This window comes from Microtus pennsylvanicus, chromosome 17 (genome assembly GCF_037038515.1).
Source record: "Microtus pennsylvanicus isolate mMicPen1 chromosome 17, mMicPen1.hap1, whole genome shotgun sequence".
In the NCBI taxonomy this organism is placed as follows: Eukaryota; Metazoa; Chordata; class Mammalia; order Rodentia; family Cricetidae; genus Microtus; species Microtus pennsylvanicus.
This window is the reverse complement of record NC_134595.1, coordinates 33,101,365-33,120,054: the sequence shown is the minus strand read 5'-3', so window position 1 is coordinate 33,120,054 and position 18,690 is coordinate 33,101,365. Positions and strand designations below refer to the sequence as shown.

The following is an 18,690-nucleotide window of genomic DNA, read 5'->3' as shown; positions in this document are numbered from 1 at the left end:
GAACTCACAGAGATCTGCCTGCCTCAGCCTCCCAAGTGCTGGATTTAAAGTGCTGGGATTTAAAGTGTGTGCCACCACCGCCCAGTTCAATTGAATTTTGTTAAGGTGAGGAAAAATAGAGGCTCTGACCATAAATGCTGTCCTTCTTCCTTGTTTGCTGATGCTCTGTCATGTGTGTTGTTTTTAGCTCCCCTCTTCTTCAACATGGGGTCAGCAGTCTAACACAACACCATGTCAGTCCCAAGCCACACTGTCATTGGCTGAAATCCAGAAGCTGGAAGAAGAACGAGAACGACAGCTTCGAGAAGAGGTAAACAGTAAAGGCAGCCTAGTTCAGTATTCCAGGCAGCTTAGTGTGCACTCTGGGCTAATGACTCCTGGTGATGGGTACTGTAAGAATTGCTATGTACCTGAATTTGACTCATTGTTACTAAAACCTGCAGCTTGCGATTTGACCCTTTGGTATAAATGGATTTAATAGGTATAACATTAAAGTTGGGTGACATAATTGTTTCCTAGAACTTTTTACTCTAGCTTTTCAACTTTTATTTAATTCATAAATAAAAGTAGCTAGCCTTATACCTGTGTATACAGAACTAATAAACTCAGTGGGTTGTTTTTAAAAAAAGAAAGAGATGAGGTTGTGTTGGCATGGGTGGAGGGAGGTAGATATTACCAAAGTACATTATATGTATGTATGGCATTCTCAAAGAATAATGAAAACTATTACTAAAAATACATAATTTGTTGAGAATTATGGGTAATTTTGCTCACCCTGTCTTAATTCTTTTATTCTGTTCTCATGTTAAACTACACTTGACAGAAACAACTTAAGGGAAAAAGGAAAGTCAAGGTAGAAGGAACATTGCGTCTACAGTCAGGAGGTGGGATTGAGCACATGCTAAGGCTCAGTTCCTTCAGTCCTTTGTCCAGCCCAGGATCCTAGTTAGGGAGTGGTGCTGCCAACAGAGGGCGCATCTTCTTACCTGATTTGTGTAATCAAGATAATCTTCCACATCCCAGAGATCAATTGTCACTTTGGTACTAGGTCATGTCAGGTTGACAGTTAACATTAACCATCACACATCCACTTGTGAATTTGTTGTTCTGAATGCAGGGCACATTTTTCTTTAAAGGATATTGGGTCTTCTGACTATCTCAAAAAAACTTTTAATATGACAAAAATAGTATCTCTACTTTTAACTCTATCATTATAGGATAGGAAGGGCACAGAATAGAGGGAATTTGGAGAGGATAAATTTTTGATAGAAGGTAATTAATTCAAGGCCTGCTGTTAGTTGTCTTGTTCATTCATTTATCAACACGTATTTACTCATTTATAGTCGGGGAGTACAGCCAAGTATAAAACTGATGAAATGCTCTGCTATTGTGAACTTGCCTTCTAGCTTAGGAGAGATGGGCCATAAAAATTAAGTAAACTATATATATGGTACTTTAGAGAGTGAGAAGTGTCAGAGAAAGAGAATTGCTAGCAGGAACGAAAGAGGAGAGGATATGGGAGTTGAGGGTGGCTAGGGATAGAATGGTAGTGTGTCCTGCAAAGGCCTTTAGACACATGAGGTAGTGTAGCCATCCTGAAGAACAGGCTTTATGTAGCTAGTGTCGGGGGAATGGAAGCTGTCATGTTTGGATCTGGATTGTACCATTCACTGAACTAGGCAGCTGCTGGTACACTGAGAGAGATGGGAGTTGTCGGCGTGTTTGTGTGCGCACGCAGTGTGTGTACTAGCTGTCATAGATCTATAATTATATATATATGGAATATGCATATATTCTAAATAGTGGACATCATCCAGTAGATTAAAGCATTTCCCTTTAATGTAAACACAAAAGAAAGGATTAAACTTTACTTCTGGGGTTACCTTTCTCCAAAAGGTTATCAACAAATAGATGTCTCAGAGTAGATTGTTTTCAAGGCTAGAAATTGTAATGATTTTGGTCTCTATTGAGTGAAAAGTTAATGTGAACAAGACTTAGAGTTCCTGTAGGCTCCCTGTGCATGCTAAGAAGATATTCTGTTGCTCACCTACACCCTAGCCACAGCCCCCCAACCCCACTTCCAAAAGTTAGTATCTCACTCTGTGATTATTTGATTCATGTTCTTGGAACCTTTTATTCTCCCTATTCCTTACAGAGCATGAGATTGCTGTTCTTGTTTATTTGTCACACACAGAAACCAAAGATAATGTTACTTGTTTTGCCTTTCCTGGAGCACCCTGCCTGGGACTCTATAACCCATTCATTTTGGACATGCTCAGTATTAAGCAACTCTTGATTTGTTTAGCTGTTGTGTATTAGTATTCTGTAGTGTCCTGTTGCTTGTAACTGATGTAAAAACCAATCCTGAGTTTGCTGTCCTTATTCAACAGCAAAGGCGTCAGCAGAGGGAATTGATGAAGGCTCTCCAGCAGCAGCAACAGCAGCAGCAGCAGCAGAAACTCTCAGGTTGGGGGAATGTCAGCAAACCTGCAGGTACCACCAAGTCTCTTCTGGAGATCCAGCAGGAAGAGGCCAGGCAGATGCAGCAGCAGCAGCAGCAGCAACAACAGCAGCAACAGCAGCAACAGCAGCACCAGCAAACAAACAGAGCCCGGAACAGCACAGTGGGTTCCTGTTATGAAGTGCAGCCCTGGGCACTGCTTTTTGCTTATCTTGTCAAGCTTTTCAAACTACTTTTTAAATGGTGTTAACTAAATTCTTTCTTTCTTTTGTCTTTTGACAGCATTCCAACCTGCACACCAGCATTGGGAATTCTGTATGGGGCTCTATAAACACGGGTCCTCCTAACCAGTGGGCATCTGATCTAGTCAGTAGTATCTGGAGTAATGCAGACACTAAAAACTCCAACATGGGATTTTGGGATGATGCAGTCAAAGAGGTGGGACCCAGAAATTCAACAAATAAAAATAAAAACAACGCCAGTCTCAGGTAGGGCTCGTAATGATTATACCTGTGTACTTGGTAGGAGTTGAGGGCAGTGGAAGGGATGTTAGATATAGTGTTTATTTACAGTTTCATTTACAGCATGTAAGTCATAATTGTGGTGACTGCTCTCTACCCAGTGAAACACACTTGATTGTTCCTTGGGCTTACTCTACTCCTGAGCATGTAACCCCTTTCTCCTACATGATAACAGCCTGATAATAATAATAACAGAATATTTTATGTTAATATTTCTCTAGTGTTTTCTCTAGGTAACTTAGAGGTTTTTGTTAATTTGTATTTTTCAACTATATTTATATTAGAATGGACATTCTGAAAATGCTTCTGTAATGGCCTTAAAATTACTATTAACAAATTCTATTTCATCTTCATCTTTCTTTCCTCGATAGCCAGTGTTGTTGAATGAGCATGGGTTTGTTGTTATATTCATGAACTCAGATCCCAGCACTTCCACTTATTAGCTGTGTGACCTTGGGCAAGAGAGAACCTCTTTTGGGCCTCAGTTCCCTCATCGGTAAAATGAAGATAATAACTTTATGAGTATAGTTGTAAGAAGCAACGAAATACACATGAAATAGTAAAGTGCCTGGCGTATAGTAAGTACTTAATAAATGGTAGTATTGTCAGATTCTTTCTGATTGAAGACCTAAAGAAAGTAAACACATTAGTTTATTGAGCTGCTTTGCCAGGCACTGTTATGTTCCAGACCTTTGTGAGATTGTCTTCATTCTTTATTATAATCCAAAGAAGTATTGGCACCATTTTGCATATGAGGAAACTGAGGCTTAGTAAATTGAACAACTTACCTAAAGAACATGTAGGAAGAATTTCATTATTTTTTCAAAATAGTAGCCTTATAAACTAGATTATTAGCTGAGGATAGTTACTAAGGAAGTGTCCAATCAAAATATTTGAATTTGAATATCTTTTTTCTTGTATAGAACTAAGAATTGGCTTACTGGACAGCTATCCAGTGTTACCTCCACAGTATTTATGGTATTGTAGTATAATCACATAGTAACAGTTTCTGGGAATATAATATCGCCCTATTGTTTTGCTTTAGTAAATCTGTAGGTGTGTCTAACCGGCAGAATAAGAAAGTAGAAGAAGAAGAAAAGTTGCTGAAGCTCTTTCAGGGAGTAAATAAAGCCCAAGATGGATTTACCCAGTGGTGTGAACAGATGCTTCATGCCCTTAATACGGCAAATAACTTGGATGGTAAGAATTGGGGAGGGAATCCCAGCATGTGGATTGACAGAGCAGGACCTAAAAGAGGTTAACAGGTTGGAACAGTAAGCCATGAAGTCCCCGGGGGCCAAGTCCTTCCATTAAAAAATTGACTCCCGTAATATTACTTATGAAAAAAAAGTCTTGTAAAACTATGCTCAAATAGATTATGAGCAGTTCTAAAAATTAAATGCTAGCTCAGGCTGCCTTAAGGATGTACAGGACAAAGGAAGTCGTAGTTTCCCATTACCCTTTTCATGGGAAACATTTCCCAGCTGCATTATCATGTCTAAGAGAAAGTTAAATGTCATAGTCAGGACCAAGGTCTACTAGGCCAGTAGAGTACCAAAGCCATATGACATTTTCCTTCCTGCTTTGGGAGGTGATGGAAATTATGATAGAGTAAATAGACTTGCTTTGTATGGGCTGCGACTGTGCAGAGATAAAGGTTTCAGCACAATTTCAAGAAAAGCATGATTGTAACAAGCCATTTACAGAGAGCTAGCTCCTTAGATGAAAGTGAATTTCCAATAGTGACTGTTGATCATGCTATAGAAGGGATTGTCTTAGCTGATAGTCCAAGGTGATAACTGGCCTAAAGCCTGCAATCTTTAACACTTAACAGTCAAGAATTAACAGGCTCCCTTGCAGCATTATAACATTAGCTAAGAGTCTGAAGGCCTTGAGAGGAAACAGATTTTCATAGTAGTGATGGCTGCCATCCATTAAGTACCTACCATGTGCTAGGCACTAGCTGGGCTAACATAGTGTTAACCCAGTTATTCCTTTTTTGCAGTAAATTTTGAAGATACCTTTACAAGGTAGGTGATATTATCCCCATTTTATAAATTAGGAAACAGAGGCTCAGAATGGTTAAGTAACTCATCAAGGTCACACAGCCAGCAAACTTCAGAATTGAATTTTAAACCCATGCCTGTCTAACTCTGGTGTTTGTGCTTTTTTTTTTTTTTTCCTGAAACCACACAATTTGCATTTTCCAGTAGGTGCTTTCTAAAACACATAATACCCTAATTAATTACAAGTTCCAGAAGATACAGCTTCCAATAACTGCCATGGTATAACTGGTGTCCATCATAGCACTTAGTAAATTGAATTAAAGGAAAAAGGAATGAATTTTCCAAATTACTTTAGTCTTAGGCAAATACCTGTCAGTCATTGTAACATCTAGTTTCCACTGACATAAATTAGTGACGTTCGGCATGTGTCGATGTGTCTTGTTTGACACTGCTGTTTTGGGTAATTCAGCACTGTGATGAGGCTCTTTCATCTATATTAGGCAGGTGCAGGTATCTACCACAGAAGCTGCATAGCTTTCACTCTCCTTTCATTGCCTGTGTTGGTGTGCTGATATATTAAAACTTGGTGCTTGTTCTTTGTATATGTTTTTATTTCATTGTTACTGTTTTACATCCTCTCCCCTCTTGTATTGCAGTTCCCACATTTGTTTCTTTCTTGAAAGAAGTTGAATCTCCTTATGAAGTCCACGACTATATCAGGGCCTATTTAGGAGATACTTCTGAAGCCAAGGAGTTTGCCAAGCAGTTCCTTGAGCGCCGTGCCAAACAGAAAGCCAACCAACAGCGTCAGCAGCAACAGCAGCAGCAACAGCAGCAGCAACAGCAGCAGCAGCAGGTATAAAGCAACACAGTATGTGCAGTGCATGTGAGCAGGAATGCCTGTGAATGTTGAGTAGCCAGAGGAATTAAATGGAATGTTTCATTTTTATGCATTCATTTAGTTACCAAAACTTTTCAAAATTTGTATGGCCTTCATCTTTTCAAAGTAAATGTCTGTAAATGTCCCAATAGCAAATAGCAGAAAGTGTGTTTAGGGTACCTTAGGCTGTTTTCCTGATTCATATATACATTTTATTCACACTGCAGATCCCAACATGACCCATAAATTTGATATATTTTGAAAACTTGGCATCTCCTGTGTCTCGCAATGTTATTGCATATGTGGCATGACAGGTATTTCACATGCTGTTGATGGGGGTGTGAAGATTCAGTTGCCTTCTGTTTCTTGTTTCAGTTCTTTTCTATAACAGTATTCTGCAACCTTTTATTACAGTTCCTCAGGTTGTGGTGACCCCAACCGTAAAACTATGTTTGTTACTACTTCACAACTGTAATTTTGCTTATGTTATGAATTGTAATGTAAATATCTGATATGTGACCCCTGTGAAAGAGTCATTTGACTACCCCTCCAAGGGGTCATGACCCACAGGTTGAGAGCCACTGTTCTATAGTTTGAGTGACTAGAAAATTTATAGTATCTAATCAGCACATAATTTTGTCTTAAGATTTTGTTTAGAGGCATTTTTTATATGTTGATTCATTAACATTGATCCTCTCCAGTGCAGCTGTCATTGTCACTAGTACAAAACTCACCTGCACATCTTCTTCCTAAGATGTAGTACAGTTTTCCTGTGCTCAGGAGCATCTACTGATGGCCCCTAAGCGCTGGACTCAGAGGTCGTAACAGTGAAATCACTCACAAGAAGAAAAAGATGTGAAAACATTGTGCTAGATGACTAACTGGAAAAAACACCTGCCTACAGGGTATGAACTGTAGGAAGTAGGAAGGTGGATAATCCCTTGTCCCTCTTTAGCGGAAAGTGTATCTCTTGGGTGCTAAAGATTCTTTTGCCGGGCTGGAGAGATAGCTCAGCGATTAAGAGCATTGCCTGCTCTTCCAAAGGTCCTGAGTTCAATTCCCAGCAACCACATGGTGGTTCACAACCATCTGTAATGAGGTCTGGTGCCCTCGTCTGGCCTTCAGGCACACACACAGACTGAATATTGCATACAAAACAAACAAACAAACAAACAAACAGTTTTTTTAAAAAAATATTCTTTTGCCTAACTGAGCATATGTGTGTCCAGAATGACCACTTAACCAAAATAAATAAATAAAGCAAACAACAATTCGTTGAAATTTACAGAAGTGAGGTCTTTGAGGGTTTGATAGTTTACATTTTCTGAAAGATGGGTTGACAGGGTCCATAAAGAGGCTTGAAAATACTCATATTCTACTAGAGATGATAACTATTACACATCACTTCTGGAGATGTAGAAGATACGTTGTAGCACAAAGCATTTGAGATCTAATTGTGTAGAGCACACAGATAAATTAAGAGGAAATGGCTGGTGTCTGTACCACAGCATAGTAGAACAGATGTGTCAGGGCATTGCAGGAACACATGGTATGAAGTGGTGCAGGAAAAATGGGATGGTCTCCTCTATGGGCTAAAACAGCAAGGAAATGCCCCCATATCGTATGTGCTCACGGACCCTAGGCATGTTCTTTCACAATGCTTTCTGCACTTCTCCCTTCATTGCTACCACCTGATCTTTGAGCTGGCTTCTGAAAGAAGTTTCTCTAATAAAGACAATGGTTAAAAAACAAAGGATTAGTGTACTGTTTTATACTCTAACCAGTTGGCAGAAATATGGGGGCAGTATTTTTGGTAATAAATCCCTTCTGGGATTGCCAGTGTGAATAACGTGTATGACTTCAACCTTTGATGGTGAACTGCCAGCTGGTTCTCAGCTTGTCTTCTGACTTGTATACTAGAGAACAAAGATACTTTCTGCTGTGAATCAGTCAGTTGCATGTATTGTCATAGTGTTGAGGCTTGTTGAAATCAGATGCTGTGTATTCCTTTTCTTAATGGATGACACAGACACTATGTCTGCTAGAAAATTTAGGACAGCCATTCTGGTATAGTTGGAGTTAAAGCCGAAGTTCCACGAGGAACTTTGTAGAGATGCCAGGCATCAAGTGGACTTTTGTAAATGAGAACAGTAGTTCAATGGCCCTCTCTCCATTTCTATATTGCCAGTACCAGTGTAGGCTTTTTTTTTCCCTTAAGATTTATTTTTAAAATAACTTTAAATTATGTATACTTGTATATCAGTGAGTATATGCACATCAATGCATTTCAAAGCAAGCATGAAGTTATAGGCATGCTGGAGTTATAGGCAGTTGTAAACTGCCTGATGTAACTGCCAGGAATCAGACTCAGGTGGTTATCCTGGGTTTTTTGCTTTTCCATATGAAAAACAGTGGAGTACTGTTCTTTTGAGGTCTGTGAAGGATTTTGCTGGGCATTGCATTTGAATCTGTAGATTGTTTTTGGTCAGATTTTTATTATGTTAATTCTACCTACCCAAGAGCATGGGAGATCTTTCCATTTTCTGGTGTCTTCAGTTTCTTTCTTCAAAGATTTAAAGTTCTTGTTATACAGGTCTTCCACTTGTTTGGTTAGAGTTACTCTGAGATACTTTATGCTACTTGTGGCTATTGTGAAAGGTGATTTTTTTTTTTTATTTCTTTCTCAGCCCACTTATCTATGTAAAGGAGAGATACTGATTTTTTTTTTAAGTTAATCTTGTAGCCTGCTACATTACTGAAGGTGTTTATGAGTTGTAGAAGTTTCTTGGTAGAATTTTTGGGGTCGCTTATATAAATTATATCATCAGCAAATAGTAAGAGTTTGACTTCTTTTCCAATTTGTATCTTCTTGATCTCCTTTTGTTGTCTTAATTGCTCTAGCTAGAACTTCAAGAACTATATTGAATAGATATGGAGAGAGTGGACAACCTTGTCTTGTTCCTGATTTCAGTGGGATCGCTTTGAGTTTCTCTCCATTTAGTTTGATGTTGGCTGTTGGCTTGCTGTGTCTAGCCTTTATTATGTTTAGGTATGTTCCTTGTATCCCTGCTCTCTCCAAGACCTTTATCATGAAGGGATGTTGTATTTTGTCAAAGACTTTTTTAGCATCTAATGAGGTGATCATGTGTTCCGGGGTTTTTTTGTGGTGTTTATATGGTGGATTGCTTTGACAGTTGTTGAACCATCCCTGCATCTCTGGGAAGAAGCCAACTTGATTATGGCGGATGATGTTTCTGATGTGTTCTTGGATTTGGTTTGCCAGTATTTTATTGAGTATTTTTGCATCAGTGTTCATGAGTGAGATTGGTCTGTAATTCTCTTTCTTAGTAATGTCTTTGTGTGATTTGGGTATCAGGGTAATCGTAACCTCATAAAAAGAGTGGCAATGTTCCTTCTGTTTCTGTTGTATAGAACAATTTGAGGAGTATTGGTATTAGTTCTTTGAAAATCTTGTAGTTTTCTGTGCTAAAACAATCTGATCCTGGACTTTTTTTTGGTTGGATGACTTTTGATGGCTGTTTCCATTTCTTTAGCAGTTATAGGTCTATTTAATTTGTTTATCTGGTCTTGATTTAATTTTGGTAAGTGATACTTATCCATATAATGTCCATTTCCTTTCAGTTTTCCAATTTTGTGGAGTATAGGTTTTCAAAATACGACCCAATGATTTTCTGGATTTCCTCCATGTATGTTGTTATGTCCCCTTTTTTATTTCTGATTTTGTTAATTTGGATATTCTCTCTCTGCCTTTTGCTTAGTTTGGATAAAGGTTTGTCTATTTTGTTGATTTTTTTTTTTTTTGTCTCAAAGAACCAACTCTTTGTCTCATTGATTCTTTGTATCGTTTTCTTTGTTTCTATTTTGTTGATTTCAGCTCTCAAGTTGATTATTTCCTGCCTATACTAGTCCTTCTGATTGAGTTTGCTTCTTTTTGTCTAGAACTTTCAGGTGTTCTGTTAACTCACTAGTGTGGGATTTTTCCAGCTTCTTTATGTAGGCATTTAGTGCTATGAATTTTCCTCTTAACACTGCTTTTATTGTGTCCCATAAATTTGGGTATGTTGTGCAGCATATTCATTGAATTTTAGGAAGTCTTTAATTTCTCCCTTTATTTCTTCCTTGACCCATTGATGATTCAGGTGAGCATTGTTTAATTTCCATGTGTTTGTGGGCTTTCTGGAATTAATATTGCTGTTGACTTCTAGTTTTAAACCATGGTGATCTGATAAGTTATTCCATTTTTTTTTAATCTGTGGAAGTTTGCTTTGTTATCTAGTATGTGTTCAGTTTTTGAGAAGGTTCCATGAGGTGCTAAGAAAAGGTATATTCTTTTATGTTTGGATGGAATGTTCTATAGATGTCCATTTGAGTCATAACATCTGTTAGTTCCCTTATTTCTCTGATAATTTTCTGTCTGGCTGACCTGTCCAATGGTGAGAGTCAGGTGTTGAAGTCTCCCACTATTAGTGTGTGGGGTTTAATGTATGATTTAAGCTTTAGAAGTGTTTCTTTGACATATAAGGGTGCCCTTGTATTTGGGACATAGATGTTCTGTATTGAGATTTTCTCTTGATGGATTTTTTTTTCCTGTGACTAATATGAAATGTCCTTCTTTGTCTCTTTTGATTGATTTTAGTTTGAAGAATATTAGGATAGCTACATCCCCTTGTTTCTTAGGTTCATTTGATTGGAATTTTTTTCCCAACCCTTTACTCTGTCTTTGAGGTTGAGGTGTGTTTCTTGTATGCAGTAGAAGGATGGATTCTGTTTTCATATCCAATCTGTGTCTTTTTATAGGTGAGTTGAGATCATTTATATTAAGGAATAGTAATGACCAGTGATTGTTAGCTCCTGTTATTTTAGTTTTCATTGTCAGTAATGTTATTATGTGTAGTTTTTCCCTTCTTTGGGATTTGCTGCTATGAGATCATCTATTGTCTGTGTTTTTGTGGATGTAGCCAACTTCCTTGGTTTGGAGTTTTCCTTCTAGTACTTTGTGTAGGGTTGGGTTTTAGGTATTGGTTAATTCTGGTTCTGCCTTGGATATCTTGTTTTGTACATCTATGGTGATTGAAAGTTTTGCTGAGTATAGTAGTCTGGGCTGGCATTCGTGGTCTCTTAATGTCTGCATAATGCTTGACCAGGGCCTTCTGGCTTTCATTGTTTCCTTTGAGAAGTTAAATGTAATTCTGATAGGTCTGCCTTTAGATGTTACTTGGCCTTTTTCCTTTGCAGCTCTTAATACTCTTCTTTCTTTATTCTGAACGCTTAGTGTTTTGATTATTATGTGACAAGGGAACTTTTTTTTTTGGGATCCTGTCTTCTTGGTGTTTTGTAAGTTTCTTGTATCTTCATAGGCATATCTTTCTTTAGGTTGGGGAAATTTTCTTCTATGATTTTGTTGAATATATTTTCTGTGCTTTTGACTTGGACTTCTCTCCTTTTCTATCCCTATTCTTAGGTTTGGTCTTTTAATGGTGTCCCATATTTCCTGGATATTTTGTGTTAAGCTTTTGTTTTATTGTTTTCCTTGACTGTTGAGTCTATTTCCTCTATTGTATCTTCAGTGCTTGAGATTCTCTCTTCTGTCTCTTGTATTCTGCTGTTAATGCTTGCATTTGTGGTTCCCGATTGTTTTCTCATAATTTCCATTTCTATAATTCCCTCGGTTTGTATTTTCTTTATTGTCTCTATTTTGGTTTTCAAGTCTTGAATAGTTTCTCTTTCTTTCTTCCTTCCTTCCTTTCTTCCTTCCTTCCTTCCTTCCTTCCTTCCTTCCTTCCTTCCTTCCTTCCTTTCTTTCTTTCTTTCTTTCTTTCTTTCTTTCTTTCTTTCTTTCTTTCTTTCTTTCGTTTTTCAAGACAGGATTTCTCTGTGGTTTTGGAGCCTGTCCTGGAACTAGCTCTTGTAGGCCAGGCTGAATAGTTTCTTTTTCTTGGTTTTCTTTAAGGGATTTGTTAATTTCTTCCAATTTTTTTGTTTGTCTTTTCCTCCATTTCTTTGAGGGAATTTTTTCATTTCTTCTTTAAGGGCCTTAAACATTCTCCTAAAGTTATTTTTATGTCATTTTCTTCTGCTTCGTCTATATTTGATTTTTCAAGTCTTGCTGTTGTAGGGCAGCTAGTCTTTATTGGTGTCATGTTGCTCTTTGTGTGTTGAATGTGTTCTTACCTTGTCTACCCATCTTTTCCTCTGATTAGTGTAGTTGGGGCTGTGTCTCTGGTGATCAATCTTCCAGGTGCCAGTGGATCCAAGGCTTAGATGGTTGCTACTTGTGGTATAGTAAGGGCCACGGTTCCAGTCACCCTTGGAGGAACACCACTTAGTGTTCTGGGGGATTTTCCCGCCTGCTCCCTCAGTGGTGAATCCCTTTTACCTGCTCCTGTGGAGGTTATTGCCTGGGTCTTGTTGCAGCTAAGGTCACTGGCTCAAGACTGCTCCTGTGGAAGTTGCTGCCTTTGGCCTGCTCTGTTGGAGGTCCCTGACTCAGACCTCTTTATCTTAACTTTTATTAGCATTTCCCAGCCGGTAAGAGAGTAAATACTTTTTAAAGTTGGTTCTCTCCTTTCCCTAGGTTCTGGGGATGAACTCAGGCCTTCAGACTGCTGTGATAATACTTTTGCCCTGTGGGCTGTCTCACCAGGATTTTCCTTTACAGACTCAGCACTTGATAAGGCAAAAGCAAGCCACCCATTCTTAGAGCAGTCCACATCCATATGCACTGTATAATTGTAGTTATGCTGTTTTGTTTCACAGGACTCTGTTTGGGGCATGAACCATAGTACACTCCATTCGGTATTTCAGACCAATCAAAGCAACAACCAACAATCCAGTTTTGAGGCTGTGCAAAGTGGCAAGAAGAAGAAAAAACAGAAGATGGTTCGAGCAGATCCTAGTTTATTAGGTGAGGACAAGCCTGGAGTCTCAGCCTGGTGAGAGGAAGGTTCGGGTGATGCTAGCAACCAGATAAATTGCTACAGTCTTTCATGTAAGGATTCATTTATCTACTGGCCTTAAGAGAAGTGGCCAGTAGTTCCTGGGCATGTAGATGCAGGAGGTGTGCTTCACGTGCTGGGACAAGCAAACTAATAGTATTATGGTCCTTCAAATTTTAAAGCGTTGTTAGCATTTCACACAAAAACAGTAATGGACAACAGCAGTAGTTCAGAAGTTCTGCTGATCCGTGCGGTAGGCGGATGTTTAAAGAAGCAGTGCTTGTTAAATCTACTTAAATGGGTACTGGGTGACTGTACTGCTAGGACACCCGATTCTCCTAGCCCGTGGACTAGTGCTCAGGCTTCCTCTATTCTTATGTGGTAGATACCTCCCTGGCCATAATGAGAACTGTTGTCCTCACACATGACAACGTCCTAGAACAGCAGGCTCCTAAATTAGGTTTAAAAGACTGATAGGAATGGTATTTCATAAATAATGAATTTAAGTTGCTGTGTTTTTAAATTGGCCTAACAACCCGCACGTATTGATGAAAATGAAATTATTTTCTATTTTTGAATATTAAGTTAATTTACTTCACTGTCATAGAGTCCTTTAGAGTGTTAATATCAAACATGGGTTGAAAAGTATAAAATTCTGACAGAACTAGGTGAACAGGTTTTGTTTTGTTTTTTCTTTTTGGTTTTTTGAGACAGGGTTTTCTGTGTTGTAGTCTTAGCTGTCCTGGAATTAGCTCTTGTAGATCAGGTTGGCCTTGAACTCACAGAGATCTGCTTGTCTCTACCTCCTGAGTGCTGGTATTAGAGGTGTGCGCCATCACCACCACCTGACTGTGAACTGTTCTCTAAATAGCTCTAAGAAGTCCTTGGGATTTAGCTTACAGGTATGTGAGGTTGCTCTATAGATGTGACCCACATTGGTCCAGCTGTTCATGTTTGTTCTATGCGGTAAGCTCTTGGTCTTCTCCCGTAGACTCCAGAAGACTTCCCTCGGTATGGGCGTGGGAGCTGGGTAGGTCTTAATGGCTCAATAGCTCTATTGTCCTAAAGGACAAAGACTGAGAAGTGCTGAGGGGGCCTCACTTGGGCAAATGAGCTTTTCATGTGAAAATCACTGCCTACTTTAAGCTTCTTTCTGGGAATTCCTGTGTTTATTCATTTTCATGCATTACTTTTCAATGTGTATATTCCCTATTAGAGACCAGGAAATTTTTTTCCATGCACATACTAGAAAAATAGGTTTCAGCTGGATTTGTAAGTACTCATTAAAAGAGAAGATTGAAAGGGAACGTTCATTCTGAAGTGGACCAACAGAGGGAGCCCCAGCCTCGTTTCACTTCCAGGTGTTCTTCACTCTACTCTGATCATACTAATTTTAAGGGTTCCCAAGTGGCCAGTGTAAACCATTTGGGGGTGATAAAATATACCCTGCAGTGTCCTCCCAGTCAGTCTTTCCTTGCCTACAGAGAATGTCATAAAGAAGCAATGCAAAGGAGTGTTCTAGACCTGGTAGAAGGTGGTCTGAGGAGCTGTCGAGTAGGCAAATTCCCCTTTCTGTTGCCTTGCCTTTTATGGCACACACAAGCCTGTTGTTTTTGTGAAGTTGGGAGGCTGAGTTTATATTTGAGCTTTTAAATCAGTTAAGGTAGATCATGTCTTCTAAAAAGCCTCGCCTGGTAATCAGGACATTATAACATCAAATAATCTTTCTCCACAGGTTTCTTTTCCTGTCTTGATTGAAATTAGTTGATTTTAAAATTACATTTCTTCTCCTGTTTTCATGTAACTCTTTGTTTCTACCTCATTTCATTTGTTAGTGACATGAAATCAGATAAACCTGCTTCAGAATATAGTTAATAGATCATAGGCTATTGGTCTTTAGGTTTTTAGACTTACCAAATAAAACCTTCATCTCAAAGATACAAACACTAAGCCTTTCAGTATTTCCAAGGGAAAAAAGCTTTTGCTAGTGAGTTATAGGTACACAGTTGCTGGTTGGGACTTTGGATGAGTTTTGCGTCCTTGCCTCTTCCTGTATTCAGCTTTGTCAGACTGCAGCTTCTCCCACAGCCTTCTTGGTTAGTAAACATGCTTGTCTATTTTTTTCAAGTCTTATTTTTGAGTCTGTTAATTAAGCTATTTTATTATGTAAGGCATTTTTGTTTGTTATGGGAACATTTCAAATGTGTGCTTATTTGAAAATTTGACCACTGAAGTACAAAACTGAAGGTGTGAAAAAGCCACCCAATACCAACAACCTTGTTGGAGTGAAGGGCGTCGCCTGTTTGCTTTTGGTTTTCACACAGCAGCTGAAACAGTTGAGGATTCATCTAGGGCAGAGGAACTGGAAAGCTTTCTGGGAGTCATTCACTCCCAAGAGGCCTGTTCGTTAAACTTTGTATCAACTTGTGATTATGGATTTTTTTGGAAAAGTTCCACCACTAGCATTAGGTGTTGTAGCATTGCAGTGTTTGTGAACCATGTCAGTGATACTTCTCCTAGGCTGATTCCATTCCAGTCTGATCAGAGACCCCCATCCTGCATTGGTCTACTTGCTTGCCTTCCTTTCTTCTGTCTTCCCTCAGTGCCTAGTTTAGTGTGACTCTTCAGCATAAGAGACTTAAATTCCAGCCAGCTACTTGATGTTGAGCCACTTGGCAGAACAGTCACTCATAAACTTACTTTTTCTTGTAGGGTTTTCAGTCAATGCGTCATCAGAGCGACTCAACATGGGTGAGATTGAGACTCTAGATGACTACTGAGTACCTGCCGCTGTGCCAGCCCTCCCTCCTGCCTAGTGACCATGGATTTTCCTCGTTGGACACAACATGCATCCACCATTTGCTCTCTGTCACTCTGCAACAAATCACAGAACCAATCATCTCAGGCTTTTTTTGTTTTTCTAACCCCCTGTGTCCAAGATTATTTTAAGTCACTGTTGGTGAGCATCTCAGACTGTATCTGAGTGGACCAGACCCAGCAGGGCAGATTTTGGCAGCACAGCACACATTCACTGTGCATTGGTTTCATCTGCGTCTCCTGGAAGTGTGTTGGAATCTGCCAATAGCAGGTTACTTTCTCTTGTCACTTTTTTTTGTTGTTTTGTTCTCTCTCCCCCACCTCTCTACCCTGCCCCCAATACAGGCAAAAGGTCTTAACTATTGCGGTCGTGAAGAAAGTTAATGGTTAATAGACACTGGCCAGGAGCAAATGCTCCCCTGGATGGTGACTTCACTTTTGCCAGAGCCAGGCAGAACTCTGCCTAGAGGTTGGATGGCCATTGCTAACTTCAGGATTGCATCAGGGGCCCTGAGGGGGTGGTTTGTAGACTGGCTTGTTTGATGTTGCACACCCCTTACTCGTTCTTTCTGAATATCTTTCCAGAGAAAGGATTTATGTTTTCTTCATTAGATAGTGACTTTCCAAGCAAGATGTGCTCTTCCCTGACATACTCCAACCTTACTGGACGAAGGAAACCCTATGGCCTGGGACAGGGACTTCTAATTTTCTTTTCATATAAAACTGATTAACCCCCCCCCCCCCCCCATAAATATTTTTACTTCAAAGGACTAGGACCAGTTTATTTTGGGCCCTTCTGTGAAAATTTGTCTCGTTTAAGAGGCACCTTTACCATATGTATGAATTTATGTAATTTCAACTTGGATAGGGATAAACTTTTGGCTTCCGATAAAAGTTGGGAATTTCACCTGTTCCTCAGAGCACCATGTGTGTTTTGTCGTGGCCCTGAAAGGTTCTATGTAAAGATTCTGGGATGGCAAGTTGTTTGCCTTTTCTAAGAAGAGAATGTACAAACCTGACCATCTTTAAGATCTTCATCCATGGAAACCACTATGCAGGAGGATGCAGTGGGATGGAGGGCATGGGCAAGAACAGAGCAAGAGATCTGCTCCTCCCCATTCACTCCAGTAGAAATGTACTCCAGCTCTGTTTATAAGCAAACTGCCTGCCTGCACCAAACGCCTGTAGAACATCACCTCGCGGGAGCTGTGGGCCTGCTGTGCCTGTGCAAGAGGTGCTGTGGTGGGCAGCTTATAGGGGAAGCACCTACTCTCTCATCATCAGTGCCGGGAGAAGGCTGGAGTCGCTCTGAGAGCAGTTTGGTTTTGGAGGATATACTTGGTTTCTATTTTTTATGATTTTGGATCATCATTCTCCCTATCCCTTCTTGCCTCTCTCCCTCCTAAACGTGTACAATAACTATACAGAGACTGCTACAAACTTGTAAATAGTTTTTGGATCAAATAGCATAAGGAGATGGAGGACCATTAAAAGTAAGACTCCTGTTCTCCTTTGCTTTGTAAATTCAAAAGGGGGGTGGGGAAGAGGGATAGTTAAAATGTTTACAAAACTTTAAGCTCCCTCGGAACTTTTGCCAGTGTGGAGGAAAATAAAAAAGAACTTAAATAAAATGTGGTTGTGGTCTCTCTTGTACTCACCTTTCTTGAGACTGAGCTTGGCCTGAAACTCTTGCTCTTGGTGGCATAGACCAAGGCACTGGCAATGAGAAGGCAGCTGGGGCCTTCTGCCAGGGATGGACTACTGACTGGGGTCTGTGTTTACCAGATGAATGTGGTAAGTCTTCCTTTGTGCTGAGTTGTAGACTGGAGGCTGCCTTTGAACCACAGACCCTCAAAATGTCCTTCCCTGAACTTATCCAGCTCCTGTAAATCAGACTGCCTTTTGTTTCAGTAAGATAAAAAGAAATCTAAAACCAAATTGGGAATGGAGTGGACATATTAGATAGAACAAAGCCGTTTCAGTCATGGGACATTCCATTTGCTAGCCGTTGGCTTTCCAGTTAGAGGATACCACTCTTCTGGAGACATTTTTCATCTTTTGATCATGCTTTTTCATACTCTTTGCTCACTCTTACTTACAGCCACCACTCAACTATCTAATATTCTTTGTTATTCCTTCAGGGGTTTTGGGCTGGGGGTTGTGCAGTGAAGGAAGGCACTAGGAATGGAACTCCGGGCATGGTGTATGTTAAGTTTACATTCTACCGCTGGGCGACACATCCAGCCCCTTACTAAGTTTTAAAGTCCTTTAGAAATTTAGAGGATTGGGTGAAAACCTTTGCATATAACAAAATCGTAACTCTCAAATTCGAAGAGGTACACTAGCACATATAATCTACATACATCTTCACTATACTTTTAAATCGCCTCTAGGTGACTTGAAATGCCTCAGTTCATGTAAATGTTATGTAAGAAAATAGTGGCTCAAAAAGTATATATTCATTACTGGTGTTACTTTTCCCTGAATATTTTCCATCCTAGATGAGTTTAACATGACAGTGCTGAGAACCAGCAGTATGTGTTTTGTATAATGTTTTTTGTTTGTGTGCGTGTGCATATGTTTAAAGCAAACCAGTTTGATAGAGAATGTCCTCAAGGTAGGTCCTGTTCTGGTCACTGTTGGTCTATAGAAAAGTATCAGCAGATTGTCTTATAACAGGTACCTCATTATGCTGGCTGAGAGTTGTAATTATCTGGTTGTGCATTAGGGAAGGGGTCATTATGTAGTCTCATGACTTCAGATGTCAGATGGGGCTGCTTCATGACGTCTTAATGAGGTAGACATTTCTGGGTTGGCCCTCAAGTAACTGTCAGCTGGTGGCAGCAGGTTAGACCTCAGCTGATAGTTGCAGAAGCTGTTTGTGTAGGAGGAATGTACTTGGCAGGTGAGGGTAGATAACCCTCTACTTGGGTTGCCTGCTGTGCTACTATATTTGAGTCCAGGAGCAGGAGCATAGCCTCTGTCCCACCCACTTTGATGGAAAGAGTGGCAAGGCCACATTGCCAAAGATTATATAGTCATTTTGGGA

General features: G+C 39.7%; 1 protein-coding gene across 9 annotated transcripts in view; it reads left to right on the top strand.

Moving 5' to 3' along the window:
- Gigyf2 (GRB10 interacting GYF protein 2) overlaps positions 1–17,272 on the top strand; it is a 138,991-nt gene extending 121,719 nt beyond the window's left edge. For 7 of the 9 annotated variants that reach the window (XM_075951862.1, XM_075951865.1, XM_075951863.1 and 4 more), the window contains 7 exons: positions 188–310; positions 2,391–2,624; positions 2,744–2,949; positions 4,028–4,182; positions 5,645–5,844; positions 12,646–12,793; positions 15,537–17,272. In XM_075951862.1, coding sequence (XP_075807977.1) covers positions 188–310; positions 2,391–2,624; positions 2,744–2,949; positions 4,028–4,182; positions 5,645–5,844; positions 12,646–12,793; positions 15,537–15,604 — 1,134 coding nt within the window. In that variant the 3' untranslated portion in view covers positions 15,605–17,272. The remainder of the gene's footprint in view (positions 1–187; positions 311–2,390; positions 2,625–2,743; positions 2,950–4,027; positions 4,183–5,644; positions 5,845–12,645; positions 12,794–15,536) is intronic. The other 2 variants (XR_012908194.1, XR_012908193.1) reach the window with 1 other exon arrangement.
- The last annotated feature ends 1,418 nt before the right edge of the window (positions 17,273–18,690 follow it).